The 21,038-nt window shown below is 37.9% G+C and overlaps 4 protein-coding genes and 1 long non-coding RNA gene across 10 annotated transcripts; 3 read left to right on the top strand and 2 right to left on the bottom strand.

Moving 5' to 3' along the window:
* The first annotated feature begins 534 nt into the window (after positions 1-534).
* On the top strand, positions 535-6,003 carry LOC110848679. Of its 4 annotated transcripts, none has more exons than XM_022095947.2 (11): positions 535-616; positions 1,159-1,297; positions 1,377-1,586; positions 1,652-1,697; positions 1,762-3,567; positions 3,659-3,784; positions 3,853-3,949; positions 4,040-4,153; positions 4,237-4,522; positions 4,627-4,845; positions 4,912-6,003. In XM_022095947.2, exons 3-11 carry the CDS (start codon positions 1,384-1,386, stop codon positions 5,747-5,749), a joined length of 3,735 nt encoding a protein of 1,244 aa, XP_021951639.1. In that variant the 5' UTR covers positions 535-616; positions 1,159-1,297; positions 1,377-1,383; the 3' UTR covers positions 5,750-6,003. The 4 variants fall into 4 exon arrangements, with proteins under 4 accessions (XP_021951639.1, XP_035706825.1, XP_035706826.1 ...); XM_035850932.1 differs by having other exon boundaries at positions 565-1,041; XM_035850933.1 differs by having other exon boundaries at positions 565-1,050.
* A 60-nt stretch (positions 6,004-6,063) lies between these two features.
* On the bottom strand, positions 6,064-8,371 carry LOC110849495. The gene is made up of 6 exons (XM_022096907.2): positions 8,144-8,371; positions 7,859-8,056; positions 7,635-7,787; positions 6,744-7,558; positions 6,253-6,670; positions 6,064-6,179 (listed from the first exon to the last, which is right to left on the bottom strand). Exons 1-4 carry the CDS (start codon positions 8,339-8,341, stop codon positions 7,154-7,156), a joined length of 954 nt encoding a protein of 317 aa, XP_021952599.2. The 5' UTR covers positions 8,342-8,371; the 3' UTR covers positions 6,064-6,179; positions 6,253-6,670; positions 6,744-7,153.
* Positions 8,372-8,485: 114 nt separating this feature from the next.
* Positions 8,486-11,910, bottom strand: LOC110848736 (casein kinase 1-like protein 6). Of its 3 annotated transcripts, none has more exons than XM_035850936.1 (7): positions 11,893-11,910; positions 9,761-9,910; positions 9,553-9,689; positions 9,238-9,493; positions 9,021-9,157; positions 8,793-8,949; positions 8,486-8,717 (listed from the first exon to the last, which is right to left on the bottom strand). In XM_035850936.1, exons 2-7 carry the CDS (start codon positions 9,884-9,886, stop codon positions 8,604-8,606), a joined length of 927 nt encoding a protein of 308 aa, XP_035706829.1. In that variant the 5' UTR covers positions 9,887-9,910; positions 11,893-11,910; the 3' UTR covers positions 8,486-8,603. The 3 variants fall into 3 exon arrangements, with proteins under 3 accessions (XP_035706829.1, XP_021951720.1, XP_021951722.1); XM_022096028.2 differs by lacking the exon at positions 11,893-11,910 and adding an exon at positions 9,991-10,052; XM_022096030.2 differs by lacking the exon at positions 11,893-11,910 and adding an exon at positions 9,991-10,052 and having other exon boundaries at positions 8,871-8,949.
* LOC110848738 lies at positions 11,001-11,702 on the top strand. The gene is made up of 2 exons (XR_002547762.2): positions 11,001-11,266; positions 11,327-11,702. It is a non-coding gene; the product is annotated as an uncharacterized LOC110848738 (long non-coding RNA).
* A 6-nt stretch (positions 11,911-11,916) lies between the features above and the next one.
* LOC118435240 lies at positions 11,917-14,178 on the top strand. The gene is made up of 4 exons (XM_035850935.1): positions 11,917-12,055; positions 12,122-12,610; positions 12,678-13,646; positions 13,722-14,178. Exons 1-4 carry the CDS (start codon positions 12,028-12,030, stop codon positions 13,991-13,993), a joined length of 1,758 nt encoding a protein of 585 aa, XP_035706828.1. The 5' UTR covers positions 11,917-12,027; the 3' UTR covers positions 13,994-14,178.
* Positions 14,179-21,038: the final 6,860 nt, after the last annotated feature.

Below are 21,038 nucleotides of genomic sequence, written 5' to 3'. Positions count from 1 at the left end.
CTCGCAAATTTTTAATAATTTTTAAAACACGGCCCGTCCTTGGACAACCTCATTACATTATCCTAATACATTTCTTCCACGGAAACAAGCTAAAAAGTTTAGGAATCTTGATAAACACCACTTTCGTCTCTTCACAGTCAAATAAAGTTCTGTTAGAAATTTTTGTGCTTTAATTACCGTTAGCGACGGCCCAAATAATTAGCACTTCAAAAATGGAGGTTTTTGAGGCTATCGAAGCAACTGTCGTACCCTTGTATTATGATAAATTGTCAAGCAATCTTGAATGACGGCAAAGTGTCATCGCAATTATTCGCGATCATGATAAGATCTTGAGACTCAAGATTGCAGCCTGCGATCCAGTGTAATGCTAAAGGTTACCTCACTAATTGTACGAGATATAAAGATTTGAAAGTCATCCAAGTAATTTGGTCATTTTATAAGCGAAAATACCTATGCTAATTATTATATGCCAAATATTTATTATGCACAGTCAAAATTCCTCTGTCTCACATTTCTCGCTCCTACTTTAGTTTAGGAGTCCTAAACTAAAGTCATAAAGATGCTCCCGTTTTCCCTTCAACTTGTCAGCAGTCAGCAGCTGTCCTTAAATTTAATTGTTGAGTAATAAATATAAAATAATCTTTCATCAAATAATCAGTAGTGGAGACTGTCAATTTCTAAATATAAAATAATCTTTCATCAAATAATCAGTAGTGGAGACTGTCAATTTCTAAATATAAAATAATCTTTCATCAAATAATCAGTAGTGGAGACTGTCAATTTCTAAATATAAAATAATCTTTCATCAAATAATCAGTAGTGGAGACTGTCAATTTCTTGGTTTTAATATTTTTCAAAAATTTTACAAATGCCTGCTGGTATTTGTTCTTGGCAAACAAGAATACAATTCTTGAAGAATTGTATTTGTATATTTAATGAATGTGTTTGCTTGCGTAGAACAAAATATAACAAGCAAGCAAACTCAATTTGACAACCAGCCATTACACATTACATACAACTAACTAGACTCTAGTTACTAAAGTAAACTTGGTGAAATTTATTATATTTAATACTACCATACATTTTATTTAATGACAGTTTAACAAATGTAAATGTAATCAAATTTGTCCGTTACATACAATATATATTTTCTTCCAGTCCGGTCCGACACATATTTGTATATGTACTACTGAAGTTGTCTAGCAACTTTGAAAGCAATAGAATTTTCTTAGAAAACTAAAGAAAATATTTGGAATCGGAGCAATACGGAATCAAGATCGTCATTCTTTTGATTCTGGTAAGTAAAAAGTCGATGAGAAGTGTTCATCATATAAATAAACTTTGAATTATATTACTTTTAACTTTATTTGTTCCAGGCGTTTGATGGAAGCAATGGAGGTGGACGACACGATTGACGTCGACAAAGATGGACAACAATCCACCAATAATTTGCACATTTCAACTGAATGCAAGTACAGTTTGGAAGAGATGTACAAACAAATAAGGGAACTCTCAGGGAACGACTGCGACATGGATGAAGAAGAAATTAAGGTCTTCCTGCAATCTGAAATGTGCCGGCTAGCTTGGTATCTACCTTTAAAATAAAAATTTGAAATTAAAAAACCTAAAATAATAATAAATTAACAATTAGTCCAGATTTATTTGAGGCATTTAAACGAATGGAAATTCCACAGCAAGTACGTGATCTTTACTATTTTTGAATACTATTACTATATTTTTCACTATTTAAATATAACGTAGGTAGTACGTCACGATGTACATCATCAGGATCCGAGCAGTTCCATCGAGAAGAAGGAGAATGAAGACTCAAAGCAAGACACGGCTGATCTTCATGAAACTCTGACTGAACAAAATGATAAGTCAAAACAGTATTCCTCGAAAGATAACCATCCATTTTCATCTGAGGTCGAGAAAGAAAAAAATACAAAGAAAACACACGGTCATAAGAAAAGACGACGCGTCGTTAGTTCCGGTAGTAGCAGTGATTCGGATGCTCCTCATACATCAACCGCCACTAAACGTGTTCATCCCTCTCAAAACAACAATCCTGAAATCGATGAAATCAAAATGAATCAAATTGAGAAAAAGACGCCCAAAGACGATGGGAACCTTTTGACCGAAAAAAGCGATCCAAAGGTTCACCCATATTATCTCGGACAAATGGGACCAGTATTTCCCCAAAAAGGGAAAGTGTTCAAAAGTAATAATGAGGGTGGTGACTCAGCACAACAGAAAAAGAAAAAAATATTCGATACGAAAGACGATTCGACTCGTCCGCCACATCAAACATCGTCGAACCACCGCAATTCCAAAATAAAACCGTTTAGTTTCTACAATAGCGCAAATGCAAATGTTGAACCAGGAAAAAAATTGAAACCTCCAGAGAATTTTAACTTTATACAAAATGGAAAGAAATTTATAATGAGCAATGTCTCAGTCCTCTGCGTGGATCTTGTCGGATTGAAAACAGTTTTCTCTGATCCGTCTAAAGGCCATTCATCCAAATCGGATGTTATTCCACTAGAACGACAAATTACAATACCAAAACAGAAACGAGAGGAAATCGCGAGTCAGGAGAAACTCAAACGCAAAAAGTTGTTTAAACCTGTCTTGAAAAAGCTCTACTCTAAAAACCGAAAGAGAGATGAGAGAGATAAGAGAGATGATAAATCTAAAAAACGAGCTAAGTACGAAGCTGGACGTGAAGTCACAAGTGATCCTGTTATTCCAAACAGGAGTGCACAACAAACGCACATCAACAAGCTTATTACAAAATCTCACAACACAAAACTTGAAAATACGGTATTGAAGAAAGATCAACGCCAAAAAAGTTTTCAGCAACTTGGGGAAAAGAATGAGCAGAAAAATCAAATGACTAAGGATCTTAGTAAATCGAAAAATTCTGGTCCTAATACTGCATTAAAGAATACGGGTAGTACTAATAATCAAAAGGTCAGTCACAAACCTGAAGTTATTGTTACAAAAATTATTCCAAGACCACATGCACCTGCTCCTACTCTAAAGTTCAAAGCTCCTACTCCCACTCCAGCCCCTTTGCTGCAACAAATTAAGCATGCTCCTACTCAAAATTTGCTGCAACAAATTAAGCCTGCTCAGCCAAAATTATTGGCTGAACCAAATGTTGAGCAGAAAATACCAAAATTTTCCGAGACTCCATATTCATACAACAATAGGCAGCAAACAACAGTAGACCAAGGACTGGTTGCACAGGAAGTAGATAAATTGTTACGATCAAATACGGCAGTCCAATATCCTGCAAGCGTGGCATCAGAATTGACCGAGTATACCATTCGAAAAATCGGCTGGTGGTTGCTTAAAGAAGAAGAGGACCCTCCCGACGAAATGAAGTATCACCCGGAACATTACGACCACAAAATCTATGAAGATTGGTACAATCCTAAAGACCATCAGGACGACGATGCATGTTCCATCGGATGTGTCAGTGATCCTGACGGCACTCAAACCGAAACTCGTCCTCAGAAGGAGCCTAAATTCTTGGATGCTGATAAATTGGATGAATATGCGGCAAGTTTGCTCCTTTTTTGTCGATTACTCGATTGAAAATAAAAGCTCAAATGCGAAAATAATCCTATCACTTTTATTGCTCTATTGACAGGGTTCTGCAACATTAGAAGCAAAAATTCGGCGAGTATCTGAGTATGAAAATAGTGGCGACAAATATTTCTTCAAAAATTTTATAGTTGCAACACCTGGTTGCAATTACGACAAGTCCAACTTTGAGGTTTATTTCATTGTCTTAATCACTCTTAATAAATTTATTAACATTTTGGTAATCAATCAAAATTTCAGGGAAAGTGCCATATCTGCAAAAAAAGGTTGGAAGGAAATCGCGCATTGGGAAAACATATTCGTGGGAAGGCTCACAAGAATGAATTACGCAACTACTGTGCGTCCAATAACAAATATTATGTCCAACCTGAAACATACCTTTGATTGATTTAGTCATTTAATTAAAATTGTTTCAAATTTACTATAGCTCTAAATTTTGCAAAATACGAAGAAAGTATAGTAAAGGTTCAGCCCAAAAAAATATTTGTAGCAAAGTTAACCAAGTACTCTACTGGCGACAATCTTATAATCCCAACTCTAGGTAATTGAAAATTCATTACTTTTAGTTCAATAATAAAAAATAAAATAATTTAGTAAAATAGTGCAAATTTTATTTCTCTACAGATGTTGCGAAGGATCCAAGAAGCTCCAAGCTTGTTAACCAAGAAATTAGTGCCGGAATAAACGACATCGACGGATCAGATGGTCCTAGGGCAGTTATCAATATGAACCACCCAGAAGTAATTCAACTTCAGGATATTGATGATAAGTTGAGCTTGCCAAGTTTGGCTGTGTTTGATTTGGAGCCAGATAATCAACAACTGCGGGCTAGGATTTGTCTCAGGACGAATGGTTTTTGGACACCCGAATTGGAAAGGAAGTGGTTACAAATGCGACAAAATGAAACCCGGTATTTATTTACAATTCTTTTCTCTATCAATTAGTCAATGATTAATGGTCATAACGTACAATGTTTTAAGTGCTTCAATTTTAATCCATATTTTACTAAATTAGAATTACAGGACAATATAATGCAGATCGTGATAAATATATAAATTCCCCGGATTCTCACCCTTCAAAAAAAGTTGAGTGGATAAAATTTTGGGAACAAAGATGTATCGAAGTTGAAGCTGAAGGGAAAAATCCTGACGACTATGATTATGCTGGCGAATGGGTTCCATTCTGGTTGAAACGTGTCCAGGAAATTATGAAAGCTGAATTTGAAATGAAAATGTATGAAAATTTGTATTAAAAAGATCATGATTATACAATTAATTACGCTATTATTGTGTATGACAGGCTATCGATGCAAAAGGAATTTGGTCTGGATGCAGATACTCTGATTAGACGATGTCAAAAACACAATTTATCACTAGACTCTGTCGACATTGTTACAGAGAACAATAATAACCAACATAACCCCGATTCCAACTCTGATATTCGAGCTAATCAAGCACCCCATCTTCCGAACTATAGATTCAATAATACAGCGCCAAGTCGTACCCAGTATCGACAACCTTTTCCAGGTCGTCGTGGTCAAGCTCGGTTTGCTCAAAATTCTAGAATGTCTCGACCAAACGGACAGATACATAATAGCACTGCATTTCGTGGCACCGGTCAGCCTTCACAACCTAGAAATACATCAACAGAGATGAATCGCCAAGAGAGACCCGTCAGTGTGCCATACAAATATAAAAATAATTTCAGAGGTAATAGAAGAGGTTATCGAGGTTTTGGTCGTAATACTTTTGGACGACCAAGATCTAGATCCCCTCATCGAGGCCACTACAGCCGTAACGATGATTGTAGAAATGATAGAAGAAGACAATTTAGGCAAAGTTCACCAAGACATGAACGGAGGTCTTGGAATAAGTCGACTAAGCCACACTTTTTCTCAAAAGTATCCAATCGAACAGAGAAACCACACGAACAGGTTACAAGCTTAGGGGCTGCCCCTTCGTCAGAATTTACAGCCAATGCGGTTGAAAGCACAAGTCGGTCTTTAAATCCAAATCAGCAAAGCGGAAATGGATCTAACGAGGAAAGGCCACGGGACTTCAGGAACGACATTACATATCGCGAATCTAAACACTACCACCAAACACACCTTAATTCCAAACCTGAACGACGGAACTAATGATACTATTGATCAGATGCACCACCCGAATGAGTTCCAAATTCGAAACATTATTAATTAGACTGTTTTACTCTCATCATCACCCTTGGATCAATCGATAGGAGTAGAGAATGTAATACCTTATTTAAATGACTTCAGGTAATTCTTGATTTTTCACTCTTTTATATATTTTGGTTTTCTTGTATACATACATACATTACAGTAATTTATAAAAATCCGTAAAATAAATAGTCTTAGATCATTCTTCAAGTCAATCTATTCAATTATTTCTAAATAAATTTTAATATTTCTCGATATTTAATCAATATCGTTGTCGTCGACGTTTTCGAACAATAGTAACAATTCCATAAATAATTAGTGGTCTCGGCAAAAGAAGTAGATACATGCACCAGATCGATGTTCTAATTGATCTCACAACTCCGCACTTAATCTGAAACAAAGCATGTACCATTTTAGCAAATTTTATAGAAAAATTCCCAAATCGGTTAACTGAACAATAGTACCCCAGGAGCTTCAGTACAATCTTCAGGGACCGTATCAGAACTTCCTTCAACAGGTGAGGATGACCCCGAACTTGGATGTTCTAGTGTGAGTTGGTAGGAAATTAGAACACAAGCTGGGGCAACGACATTTACGAAGAAATCAGCGACAAAAATGAGACCTGCCTAGAAAATAAAATAGCATTAATTAACATGATGTGAAAAACTAATAGGAAAAAAATATAGTCCTCACCAAATAAACTAAACACCATGTCGTCTCGCCCCCTACGACTGCAAACCTTATGATAAAATACATTACAATATCGACAAGGCAAACTAACATGAAGGCGCCATAGACCCAGCGAATGTGTGCCATTCCGAGGGCGATTTCGTAAAATAGATAGAGGATTACATACACCAGTAGGAAGACAATGGTTGCAATCTACATTTCATACAATGGGAAAACACATCACTTTCACCGACAAAGTAAGCAAGTTTATCATATTTCAACTAACCAATAACCAATCACTAACGTCGTGAAGAAATTGATTCATCTTTGGTGTTGAGGTTTCCTGAATTTCAATTCCTCCTTCCTCGTCGTCATCATCGTCGTCATACGACATATTTTGAGAATATGGATAAATCCGTGTAAAAAGTAAAATGCAAGAGCGTTGGCCAAAGAAATGTAGTAGTATGCATTAGTGTTTTCATGAAAAACTAATATTGATTAGACGCCACAGGATAGACTGCCTTGTTTTTTAACACCCTGGGAAACGAGCTTTAATAGTAGTTGTGCGACTGATTTTATTCAATTTTATATAAACCCGATGAAGAATGATAAGCAAGTAGCCCTAAACTTGCAGCTAACTACCACAGTCTGTCAAATAATAACGATCATATTATATGCACATAGTTATCCCTCTCATTATACTTTTCTTTTCTCCACCGTCGGAGCGCTTTGAGTCTTGATAACTGGACCTTCTGGTCTTCCCATCGTCGCCACTGGGCCGGGGGCCCAGTAGATCTGTGAAACCCCATGTTTTGTTTTTAGCTGGACTGGACATTGCGTCGGAATAATTGTTACAATGTCCCCAGAGGTGATCAGGGGAGCATTGCTTTCTTCTCCAATAATCTTATTCATCACTGTATCGTCATCATCGTCGTCCTCATCGCCATTGTACGAATTTAACGTGTCCTCATTATCATCAAACTCCTTCTGTTGTTGACGTTTGAGATAACCATATGAAATAAGGACGATCAATTCCACCAGAATTAAGGGGTACATAAGGTAGAGACAAAGTGCTGCGTCTTCATAATGGTCACATTCAGGCTTTAATTTAAATCAAACACACGTATGCCAAACTGATAACTTTAAAATGGTAAAAATTATTAAGATGCATGCTCACCACAGAAATGTCCTTCAAGTCTTGTTTGAGACTGTAACAATCTAGAATGGGAACCAGTAACATTCTTTTTCGACTGTCAATTTCACGTGGCATCAGACCGCATGTGGGAGACAGGAGTGTGAAAAAAATGTTGCCCACGAGAAGCATGCATACCTTGAAATATATGCAATTAGTATTAGTTAAGTAATTTCATAGTGTTAACTGAGTCACATTAAAGTTAATACCGCGGTGGAGTGACCTGGATCCATTCGATTTCCTTCGTTTTCTGAGAAAGTCGAAAGTCCACAAACACATGCGATAATATTTAGCACGGTGGCGACGACAAAGCCAAAAAATGCAGAGTACATATTCGTCAATTGATTAAGCTCTGGCCATTGGAGCCATAAAATGATTCCAGTGATGCCATAGGCGAAAGAGCAGATCTGTGTTGTGACATGACACCAAAGAGAATATTAGCAAGCATTGAATTAAGAAAGATTCAAATGTGGTTTTAATGAAGTTGCTCGTACCATTAAAGTTATAAAGGCTAAAATAGTAAATTTTTTAAGTCTGTCTAGAAATAGCTGAGTTAGACGAATATTTGCTTGAGTCTTAGTTTCCGGGTTGAGAGGTGGAGACAACGCGGAAGGTGGTTCCTGGGGAGGTGGATCCATCATTTTGAGTAAAATTATTTGACGAGATTTGTGGAAATTGTATTTTATATTCATATGAAATGCAATTGCAATTTCAATCTTTAATTATTGAGGCTTGAAACCCAGGAAATATTGATGTGAACAAAAGTCGCTGTCCTCTGAATGATGAAATACGTGCGAGGTTTGAAGTAAATTAAATTGTTGACTACAACTGAAAAATTGAAAACTAATTAAAAACAGCACTTTATTCACCGAATCTGATCTGAGCAACATCATGCCTGTTAAAATAGTAGGACTGAATAGTTTAAGTGCATAAACTCATTCTGTGAGTAACGTTTTAGACAAGCTCCAAAAATTTCGATCTCCAACGAGTGTAATCGGGGTCTTGATCAAAGTGTAAATGTTGACAATATTCCACAAATTTATAAAACACGTTGGGAAGCTTGCGTCTCTGAAATTTATAATAATGCTGTCAGTAATGTGAACACCAGATACAATGGGACGCATAATTTAGCTATGAACTCGCTTTGCACGAATCTTTCAACATTGTAAATCGGCTCGTTTCCATTATTGCCAATCGTTCTTTTCGAGTTCCTTTCTTCACCTTCGCTTGACGACAAGGCAGACGACCTCCTCTTAGTTCAATTAACATCAGTCCGACCATTTCTAAATCATGTTTTCGGCTGTTACGAAAAATCAAGCAAATTATAATTCAAGAAATATCTATCTTCCGTTGGGAATATTAGCAGGATACCTTTGGGTTAATCCGTAAATGTTGGATGAACAGTATGATCTGTACGAGTTCTCGTCACGATCTAGATAAATTTCAGCAATGTGATCTTCTCCTCTCTTATATCGTCCGCCATTTTTGAACTCGATTAAGGTAATCCTCTAACAATAAGACAAATATATTCACAAGAAACCTACAATCAATAAATAATGAATAAGAAACTTCGAGTCGAACGTCGTACATAATCATCCGTTCTTAGATCTCCTGCTACAACAACATTTCTGGCATGGATATCTCCATGAATAAGTCCTGTATGATGAACATATTCCAAAATGTCAATGAGGTGGACGGCCAATTTGCTCATTTCCGATATAGTAAATGTCATTTTCTCTTGATCATGCAGTATCTCCAAAGATTTGCCTGCATTTTTTAGAACAAGGTAATTCACAGTCTCTCCCGATGCAGACGCTGTCCTCTGCCTCACAGTTTTATAATCCCTATAATCACAAAATTAATTTCGCCTAGTTTACCAAATCGTCTTTTTATTGAAACTTACAGTATCTCAGGAAGTCCAATATGCGTATGTTGGAAGAACTTGTTTGTTTTATCACTAGTTAACTTCAATAGAATATTCTTCTCTTTCCTCACCTTGGTCATACGACACTCACGAGTTGCGATATTGATGAAGACGACCTGCAACAAAAAGTAAATAAGCAATTCAACCAGAGTATTGATAGTTCACATATCTTATAAAGCCAACAAACCGAATTGTTTTTCGTGTCTAATGCCATCGCCGATGAGTAGGACGGGCCCCAAACTAATATTTTGTACCGTTTCAAAAGTGGTTCTTCTCTTGGCACTATTTCCATTATTCGTCTTGATAACGCCATTACGAATCTTCGAATGATTCTGACCTGAGTGTGAGGTTAAGTCAAATGAATTGATAAATTATATCGAGTAGAAATTGTCACCACAACAAAACAACTCGTCATACCTTTTAACCTTTTAAAAACGGATTCCACCAATAAGGTGGAGGGCGATTTCGATCTCTTGGCGACGGACTACACCAATAAGGTGTAGGCCAAATTTTTCGCCTTGGCGACGGACTACACCAATAAGGTGTAGGCCAACTTTTTCTCGTTGACGACGGATTCCACCAATAAGGTGTATGGTTACAGAATTCCGTTGAGACCGGGCTACATCAATAAGGTGTAGGAAAAAAATAAAAATAAAGTGACGGAGAAAATTTTCTCAGCTGCTCCATTCTTTCCTCCTTATTTATCGTTGGACTTTCTTCACGCTTGAACTGCAATTTTTGAGGGGAGAGCTGTAATTGGGGGAGTAATTGCATCGTGCTGAACATACAGCCAGCCAAAATTCCAGAAAAGATAGGAAAATATCCAGTAAGTGTTGTATATTTTGTTGTAATATGTATGTGCATAAATGTTAAATATTCCTCGAATATCGACTCAAATTTATTTCACGTTTCAACAGGTACTCTCAACTTTTGGAAATCATGGCTATGCAAATATCGGAAGGTGATGACGACGACCTCTACTACGACGCTGCTTCAGAAGATGATTTTGAAGCTGAGGACGAGTCTGACAGCGATATTGACGAGGTTTAATATTCTTTTCGTTTGTGACCATTCCTCGGATTATGACTTTGCTCTACTTATTAGGATGAAACCATAAACTGGGATGAAGAATTTCGTCCACCCGTGCAGAATTTCCAAGGTCCAGATGATCAAATAAAGGATGATTTTCGCCACCACTTTGGAACATCTCTAGACATTCTCAGAAAATTCATTGATGACTCCATGGTCGAAAAGATAGCTGTGGAGTCGAACAGATACGCTGAGCAAGTGAAGCGAACCTCTCCCCGTGCATTTATTGGTTGGACCCCAGTCACTGCTGCTGATATCTGGCGCTTTCTATCTCTTATTTTGGCCATGACGCTTGTTAAAAAATCATCTTATAAAGAATACTGGTCAATAATCAATAATCCACAACATTCTCACGAAGTTCCCCGTAGCACGGAAGCCAAGAGGAAGACCTTCCCAAAGCCGTGTCTCAGTACCCTTAGCGAATATGCATATTCCAGAACGAGTTATGAAAGAAAACGGTTACCCAAGCAAATCCGATTGTTTCCACTGCAAAACAAAATTGGGGAAGAGGACGATTACGCAGTTCAAGTGCCTTGCTTGCGAGAAACGTTTGTGCATTGGTAGCAGCGTCTTCAACTGTTTCAAATTTTATCATGACGAAATGGTAAGTCGAGAACATGCTGTTTATCTTTGCTGAGAATTTATGTAGTGTATTCACAAATAGTTGCAGTTATCGCAGCAGCAGGTATCGCAGCAAGTAGTGCCACTAGCGGATCGCAACGAGTCACAGAACACTGGACAAAATTCACCACGTTACGATTACAATAACTTGTTTGAAATATATAATGCATCCCAAAATCATGATAGTAATGTCATCAATGATGATGATTTACTGTTCGTTTAGTTAATTGTTGTACTACTATGAAAATCAAATCCCACTGTCATGTCAAAAATTTATAGTGTGTGCCATTTGGCTCAGTTATATTGTTGATTTATAATTGAAATTTCATGTTCAAAAAGTGTATAATGTTCTAATTATTGTTCGCGAATCAGTTCTTGGTTCGTAATAAATCAAAACTGCATAAACAGAATATTCAAAATCGGTTTGCATTAATTCAGTCCCCAACTGATTTTATCACCGCCCCACAACTCGGTCTCAATGGTATTTTGCACCCCAGAAAGTCCGCCCTCAAGAGCAATAGAAACCATTTTAAATTCCGTTTTTAAATGGTATCCAGGTCAAAATTAATTAGTTTTTATAAGGTTAATTGTCAAGAAAAATGCAATGACTTCAATTAAAATTTCGAATTGATTTTATTAAACGACAATTTTATGAAATTGCTTTCAGTGTAGAATTTTTTCGAATGTTTGCCTCTTAAATTTTAGTTGTTCAACAGTCTCATTTTCCACCCATCCAATTCCAAAATGTTCAGCTCAACTCCCACTCCACAATGTAATGCTGCAAAAATTGACAATTTTATGACCACAATTTTTACATGATTTTCTTTTAAATCCGCAGTTTTTGCCCAACCATGCACCCCCAATCCGACTTTCAGTACACTATTCGGCCAGCAACAACCCTCTTCTCCACCGATATTCGGCCAAAGTCAAATATTACCTTGGGGTCAGGCTCAATCTGCACCAATGACACAGCCATCGCAAGTGGGTTTCAATTTCAATAATCTACAGCAGCAGACGCAACCACTCTTCCAAGGTAACTTTGGTGGTCAACCTAACGTTTTCGAACAGCAAGTAGTTCAGCAGCAACCTGCTTTTGTACAACAACCGTTTCAGACGCAACAACAACCTCAACAAATTCAGTACCAATTCGGTCAACAGCAACAACAACCTTTTCTCCTGCAACCTCAGCAGCCGATTATACAAACGGTTCTACCGGTAACATACCAACAACAACTTTCCCCAGAAATTGTTTTTGTACCGTACGTGTTGGATGAAAGTGGGCGGATAAGTCCTAAAAGGGAGTGTTCCACTTCTTGGGACAGTGATAGTATGTCATGAGAAAAATATTAATCACAGATAACTACAAATTCATCTTATAATAAATATAAATATAGTGGCTTCATTTCCTGAAAAGTACACTCGGACGTCCATCCTACAGAAAGAAGGAAGAGGTCCCTCCATCCTATCGACAGATCCGAAATATCAAAGTCCTGTATTCGACTGGGGCAGGAACCTATATTCTGGTCAGATCAGTGCTATAGGATACAACAGAGACTTGCAACCCACCGTGACAAAACTCCCTGGAGAGCAAACGGCCGAAAATGGGAGGAGATTTCTATCAATGTCAGACAAAATGGAGTTGGATATGCTTCGAAATGAAGTCGAAATCCTCAAGGCGGGAGACTTCAATAACACGATTAACCTCCGAAAGAAAATGAACCAGCCGCCACCCAAAGTCGGTTTATTTGACCAACCTGTCAACGATGACGCTTGGTACGATGCCTGGAATAAGTGTGAGCGTGGTCCACCAAAATATAATGACGATATTGACCCCATAACTGGAAGGACGTTGCTCGAGAAACTCACAAGTCCAGTCAATCCAAGGTGGACGAAAAGACCTGTGGGAGACAATTCTTATCCATCTCGCAGATTCATAGACACATCATTTGACATCCACTCGTCATCGCCTAGACTAAATTATCGCGAAAGACAAGCACCTTCGACTTCAACCAGCAATCCGTTAGTAACTCTACACAGAAATAGTCCGTCCCCTGGTTTGATGCGACTCGGTCTTAGTCAGCGACTCCTCTCAGAAGATATGCTTCCTGTATATCGACCACCTCGGCGAATCGGGGGTGGTGACAATAACTACGCAACCAATTTTGGTCATGGTTCAGCGTGTGGAGTGATATTGAGGAGTGCAAAATGCTACTGCATTCCATCGTTACAAGAACTTGACGACTTGTACTCTCCCATCACAAGAAAAACTGTCGTGCGTGACTTCAAAGTTGGTCATATGGACCATGGAGAAGTCACATTTCCTGGCGAACTGAACGTTACTGGACTTAATCTCGATGCAATTCGTGAGCTGACATGAAACAAATATGCAAATTGCGTAAAGTCTAAAATTTATGACTTTTTCTCTGTAAATAAAACAGTACATTTCTCCCACAAACAACTCGAAGTTTATCCAAACAACCATAACAAGCCTGCTCATGGTCACGGACTAAATCGGAGGGCGATCGTGTCCCTGAGAAACGTCTTCCCCAAGCAGGCGACTCATCTGACCGGAGAGAATTTCATACCGGATCAAAATTATGAACAGGTTCTCAAACGTGCCTGCGAACGATTCAAGGGAAAGTTTTTGAACTACAATCGATTCACGGGTTACTGGGTGTTTGAGATTCAGAACGAACCCGATGATAATTAATACGTGATTCGTATCAAGTGAATTATCCTAAATTCTAAAAAGATTACTTTACATTCACGTATATTTTGTACCGTAAATCCACTATTTTATCCAACCAAACGAGGAATATTGATTGTCTGCATGCAAATTCAAGTGATAAAAAATCTAGTCGAAACGAAATCTCAAATTTCCTAATAAAACAGAAAAAAGTTAGCATCGTAAACGGAATTTTCTTTTTAAACCTTATTACTAATCTAAATGCATACATACGTCTTCATCCAGCTATGATTTTATATTTGTACTAGTCCATCAATATTCTCCCCAAAAACTGAACTATGTACATACGGCGACATTTCCCCTAAAAAAGGATTACACAAAATGTAAAAAAAATCATCTCAGCATTTGCATTTTTATTCGGTAAGAACACTTCACTCCGACGACACAGGAAAAAGTTGAAAAAGCCATAAACTGAAATAAGTTTGCTCTCATTTCCTACCCATTTCGTCTTTGCTTTGGTCTAAAAGCCAAAACCAATCCGACCCGACCAACCAACTATCCATCCATCCATCCACCAAGGGTAGTAAAAGAAGAAAGGAATTACCCTCATTTCTCTGACAGAGATCATTCGTCACGACGAAGAAGGGGGAAAGCTGAGCGAGTAAATGAAGGCAGATTCTTCTTCCTGTCAATGCCAGGAGAGATAATTGGAAAATCATGGAAGTAAATGAGAAGGCGGAGCTCCCTCGTATTCTTTCTTGTCCTTAATCCACTATATTTTGGAGGAGAAAGCATCACCACGTAAAGTAAATGATAGCACAGGAGAAGAAGAAAGCAAGAAAAGAAAGCTGGAGTCGCTCAATGCCTATTCATTCATTATTGAGGCGGATTGACGACTCGAGAGCCCGACACCACAATAAAGCATTGGTGACAAATTGGTAACTGTAAACAAACGGAGAAAGCAGTTTGTTACGTCAAATTGATTTTAGCTTTCACTTACTTTCACGGGTAAAAATTGTCTCATATTTCAGTTTTGTTGTCCATTTCGTACAATTTGGGGTGTATCTGAGCTCATATGTTATGAGCTCTTAGTGTCTACCGTGTCAGGAGGGAGAAAAGGGTAATAATAAAATGTAACGTTGTCACAATATCCACTTTTTTGACAGAGCGCGTCGTCGTTGCCTCAAGTGTGACATTACAATGCAAAACCTGCTGGTATGAGGTGATAGTGAAAGAAGTTAGCTTTTTTTGCTGGTGGGGAAGAAAAAATCATGTCAAAAGCAAATTTCCGGTTGGTGGCAACATAAAAATGAGGGATTTAAAGGGTAGGTAAATATCTACGTTGCAAGTTTGGAAGGTTGCGAGAGGTGTTGATTTTTTCGTAAGAATTTTCCATATTCCAAAAAAAACCGTAAAATAAAACTGTGACGAATATTCGCTACTTTATTTATGTCAAGCATGAATTTTACTTTAAGAATTGATCTCAATAAGGCAACCAATCAGAACAAATCCTCTTTTTTATTCGTACATACATACACTGGATGAAATGCATATTTTTATGAAACTTGTAAAATTTTGAGTACTTTCTTCCCTGAACCAGACAAAAAATCGGCAACCAAAGGAGCAAACCACACCTAACACGCTGTACAGACGCGCATTTACCGAATTACCGTTTTGTCGCCTTATGGAGACAACCATTATTATCTGCTCTTTCCTAGCTGCTTGAGGTTTATTTTGTGGATGGTGTTTGGTTGTTGGGAGGAGAGTTGAGTGTTGCTTAATGTGAAATCCCACTAATAATGGTTTAATGCAGTTTGCTGTTGTTGCTCTGCGTTATCAGACCATCCCACACCACTCGATCCACCAAATTCAGGGCTTGGCTGGTGGCGAAAGTGTCACAAGACCTCACTGCTGCTGGGACGAAAGGATTTTCTAAATAGCTAAACATAATCATAATTTTGGCCGTTTGTAAGGATGAAAATGTAAACACTTTGAATAGATGCTCTCTATTAGCTGGGTGGGTTGGGTTGGAAAATCACAATCAGATAGTTTTCAGGGAAGGATATACATACCGCAATTTATCAGGATTGTCCCACCACCAGCGTCAGGATCTAGGTGCATATTTTGTAAAAATTTTGCAAAATACACTTTCCAACTATTGATAATTGCATCTTCCGTGCTAATCTAATATTGCACAAAATGGTTAATCACTGCCTAACTTAATCCCAGCTTTGTGCAAGCCCCCGGGCCTCTAATGGGAGAACTAAGGATCTCACGACGTTTGAGCTCACCCCGAGAAAGTACAATGTGATGTAATCTTTGTCACGGCAAAGCCTTCGTTCATTTCTGCTACGTGTAATCCTTAATGAACATTTGAGCTCTTTGAAAGCAACAAAGCTATTTGGACTCTCCTCCATCGGAGCAGAGAGAGTTGGAAGGTAAGTGGGATACACATTAAGAGATGAAAGATAACCTTTTGTCTGCCACAGAATTCGTAACAGTGCCCAAATTATTGGCTGTATGTATTACTATGAATGTATTGTTAGGTATATGTATGCCTACGTAGATATGTATATGTAATTAGTTCTGAATCTGTACATCACTCCTGCTTTAACTCTCTTCTAATAAATACTCTCCTCTGTCTCCTCTCACTGTGTACCACTTATTTATGTATAATCATATATACATAACATTGGTGGACCGTCGAGTACTTTCTTTCGCTCCTCCCACTCACAATGGATTTTAAAATTTTCAAAATTCTTCGCAAGACATATCACCTACCAAATTTGCTACGACTGCGACGACTAAGCAGCTTGACCACCGCCCCTTAGAGCTTGTCATTTTGCTTCCGATAGGGAAACTTCCCAAATCTCTCTTCTCAAAACCTTGCGTGAACTGTGTGATTTTCCTGTGAAACTTTTTTTGTGAATTTTCGTCACCTGGTCTGTAAATTGGATTATCCTCCCGGATGCTATCAGGTCTGTAAATTGGTTCTAAAGCACCCTGAAAATATTCCCCCATTCTTAAAATTTCCAAATCTCCAGTCCAAAATTTACATTTCATAATTCGAGCAAATATGCTAAATTCAAAATTCCGTTATTTGTTTTAAACACGTCAAAAAAAATATATGCAAAATTGTCCTTCAAAATTGTTAAAAAATCGTAAAAATATTGTAAAAAAAATTCCGTTTAATTTCTGAAAAATTTTGATCAAAATTCGTTCAAAATTTATCAAAATTTCTGCAAAATATTTGCAAAAATGTCATTTTATTCATTTTGTCTGGAAAATTGTCCCAATTCTTTATCAAATTTTGTTGCAAAAATGTAATCTGATTCACCTTGTCTCAAAATTCTGCTGAACTTTTATGCTCGATCTGCGTTGTCACCACTTTCCCAGGCTGAGAATGAAATATAACGCCTTGAGATTAATGTTTGTAATGAGCAACGTCTACATATTATTTGCGTGTTCAAGTATGGAAATCCACATTGTACATAGTTCCCCTTTTTTAACGAGTCACGGTTATGGGTCACCCACACAAAACCCTGCGTCTTCGAGTTGTCCGGTTATGGGTCACCCCCACAAAACCCTCACAAGTCTGCGTATTCCTCCGATGTCCCGATGGACCACATACCAAGACCACAACAATTTATTTCTCTTTGTTCATCGTTTTGTCCTAATCTGCAAGTTTTATATGAGTCAGCCACCACCACGCCTGAGACGATACAATTCTACCACCGATTGCGAGCCATACCATCTTCTCAAGTTCCAGCCCTGCATAACTACTACGTCATTCGATATGTGTATATTTATTGAATTGTTCCATGTGTTATTCATGCAAAATCTTTGTTAATGTTTGTTTTCCGGAGTCATTTCATTTTTCATTTTTCCATGAATTTTTCATATGTAAACCATCAAAATTTCTAATTCAAATTGTGACTACTGAAATTTTTAGTTTGCAGACCTACACACTCTTTCAGACTATTTTTCAGGAGAAAAATTTTTTCGTGAGAGGGTAGTGTTAGGTATATGTATGCCTACGTAGATATGTATATGTAATTAGTTATGAATCTGTACTCACTCCAGCTTTAACTCTCTACTAATAAATACTCTCCTCTGTCTCCTCTCACTGTGTACCACTTATTTATGTATAATCATATATACATAACAGTATGAGAGTAATCTATAATTTGCCGTTGTCGTGATTATCTAGATCGACCTCCATAATTCTTCAATTTGATCATACACACAACAATTACTTGCTTCTCATCAAAGCAAAAAATGAGAAAAAAATCTTGTCGAATAATAAGTAGATAACAAGAAATTGTCATTTTTTTCGTAATTTCGTGCAATTTTGCAAATAACCCTCTCATTGCAAAATATCTGGCAGGAGAAGAGAGCCCCATAAAAAAAATGATAAGTTCATTAAGATAGGAGAAAGCAAAGTAATGGGTTCTCTCATCTCGCCTCCGTTCAAATAGCTTACATAACACTCGCCTCATTTAACTCGTCTCGTGGCGTGTTCTTTCTCCTCTTTCTGAAGCCAATAATCTCGCCCCAAGGATGAAGGGGCAGGCTCACTTTGTCAGACAGCAGTTAACTTTATGGATGGATCAATGGATGAACGAGGAAGTGACATTTGCTCGATGCACAACAAAAATTGGCGCCGTGGGCGATCTCTAATTTCGTAATTCATTAAAGTGCAATTTCATGTATTTAGTAGCAAAATCAGTGTTATGTGGGTTTCCTTAATTGGAAACTGTACAAATTCAAGACTTGCATAAGGTTTGAAGTATAAAATATAATCCTGGATGGATTTATGCATGCGAGATAAGCAGGTCACCAACCACACACTCACTCTGAGCGTCTGTCACACCAAATATAACTCAAATTGAATTGAGGGAAATAAGTTTTGAAAATAAGGTATGTACATCTTTCAGATCGACGGATTCACCGTCCCCAGCATTAAATTGTTCATATGGATGGATGGCAGAGAGGATAATAATGATAATAATGATACCGCTGTCTTATACGGTCTCGGTCCATCACCTCATTTTCTCTCCTCCTAAACTTACGATGAATTTGATGTCTGTCGATAGATTTAGGTTTCGGCTTGGGTTTAGTTTAATGTCGTGTTGGCAGCTTGGTAGTCGTGGCGAAGCCGTGTTCGAGGAGGTTTATGGAAGCACTGTGGGCGAAATCGGTAAAATTTTGGCCAATCCTTACATTTTGGGGCAACATCCAGTCAAATCCAGGCTAGTGAGATGCCTCAAAAATTCAAGCAAATATAGATTATGGCAAAAAAAATTAGCTGCTATAACCTACTCCCGGCCGAGAAATTAAGGGTCAAAGTTTTAGCAATTTTCCAAGATCTGTCAAAAATGAAATTTGGAAAGATTTTAATTTAATTGAAGGATTTAGCCGCTAATTCTTTTTTTGCTAGGTTTCTTGCTTGATTTTTTGAAAATCTCACTAGAATATATTCGGCTGAATATTTTATATTCGTGCTGGCCACATTTTCAGCGATTTGGCCAAGCCGACATATCAACTTGAAGTTGATTTACTTCCTTCATGCCGTGGTGGCCGTGTAATAATGATGGGAATAGGAGACGTTGGTCAAATCGATACTACGCCTGGTGTGTGTGTGTGCCATGCCATACTTATCATGATCATGAAGAAATTTCCTGGATTTTACGAGACTGACTGGTTGTGGTTGAGGTGACGCTGGTTCTATAAAGCGTGTGGTTTTGGAGGGTTACGCTACGTAACGTACGTAGGTGCACAAGGTGTGCTATGGCATGATGAAGATCATTACGAAGTTGTGGTTGGATGGAAAGCAAGAATAATTGGGAACTGAAATGGAGCGGAAGGAAGTAAATGATTCGTTCTCAGGTCATTCATTTTAGGGCAATGTTCTAATGAAGACTTGGAGTCAGGAGAGGATTGGTTAGTTGCCAATTAAGTTGAAGTTGTGCGATAACCGTGTATGTGCAAGAATTAGGAGTGTAGTGTGTCGTCCAAGAGTGAAAGTTGTTTGTTGGCCAAAGTCAATGTCTGAAAGGTAAACCATTTTTGTTTGGTTTCATTTGATCGTTTCCAATCATTGGGGAATTGGTCAAGCCAAAAATTAATTGCGATCAATGCTGCGACATTTTATCTCTTCAGATTCTCGTTTTTTACTACTACGTAGTACGTGGCGTGGAGAAAGCAAACATCAAATTACGTGTTCAAACAGAGAGACACGAACGACTTATTATTATTGTTGATGTAACGTACACAACACACATGATATGACACCAGACAGCAATAGGTTATTAAGCACGTCATGATTAACATCAACACCACCACCACACTTTTTTCTCTCATATAACGTATGAAATAGATAGAAAGCGTCAAGATGGAAACTGACAATACGAGGCGCTCTTGGTAAAAAAAATGTCAGTGAGTGAGAGAGAAAGAGAGAGTGAAAGTAAATAAAGAAAGTGTGGAGAAAATCATCCCGATCTGAGAGAAGATAGTCCAGTCCAGTAGGAACGTCCATCCATCCATCCAGGCAAGGAAACCAACCATGAAACTAAATCTACCACCACAGAGAAAGGATTAATCCCCGATTCGGATAAATGTCCAGCAGCAACAGCAGCAGCAGGACGGACAGAGAGGGAGCGAAACCAAACCACACACGAGATAAGCCAACCCATCAGACAGACATCATTGGTTGAAACGTGTCATTCTGATTGACATAACTTCATAAATCCTTTCGGACTTTTGATAAGTACTCGCTCACTCGGCGGAGTAATTCAATTCACTTTTCAGCTTTTCTATAAGATTACTGCTGAAGCTGAAGCGTTCGCAACGAAGGGGAAGAGATTCTTGAAGGGAAAGTGAGTGAAAGTAGATCAGGCTGAATTCTCGTGTAAAATAATTTGTAGTGTCCACAATTCCGCGTCGTCATTTTTTTCACTTTTATGTAATTAAGGAATATATAAGATACATGACTGAAGTGAATTTCTATTTTTAAGTCAGCATTTCATAAAAATTCATACATAAATTCATAAAAAGTCAATAATAGCTA

The sequence above is a fragment of the Folsomia candida genome, unplaced genomic scaffold (assembly GCF_002217175.1).
Source record: "Folsomia candida strain VU population unplaced genomic scaffold, ASM221717v1 Fcan01_Sc004, whole genome shotgun sequence".
Taxonomy (NCBI): Eukaryota; Metazoa; Arthropoda; class Collembola; order Entomobryomorpha; family Isotomidae; genus Folsomia; species Folsomia candida.
Note: the sequence above shows the minus strand (reverse complement) of the source record. Positions and strands in the feature narration are given on the sequence as shown.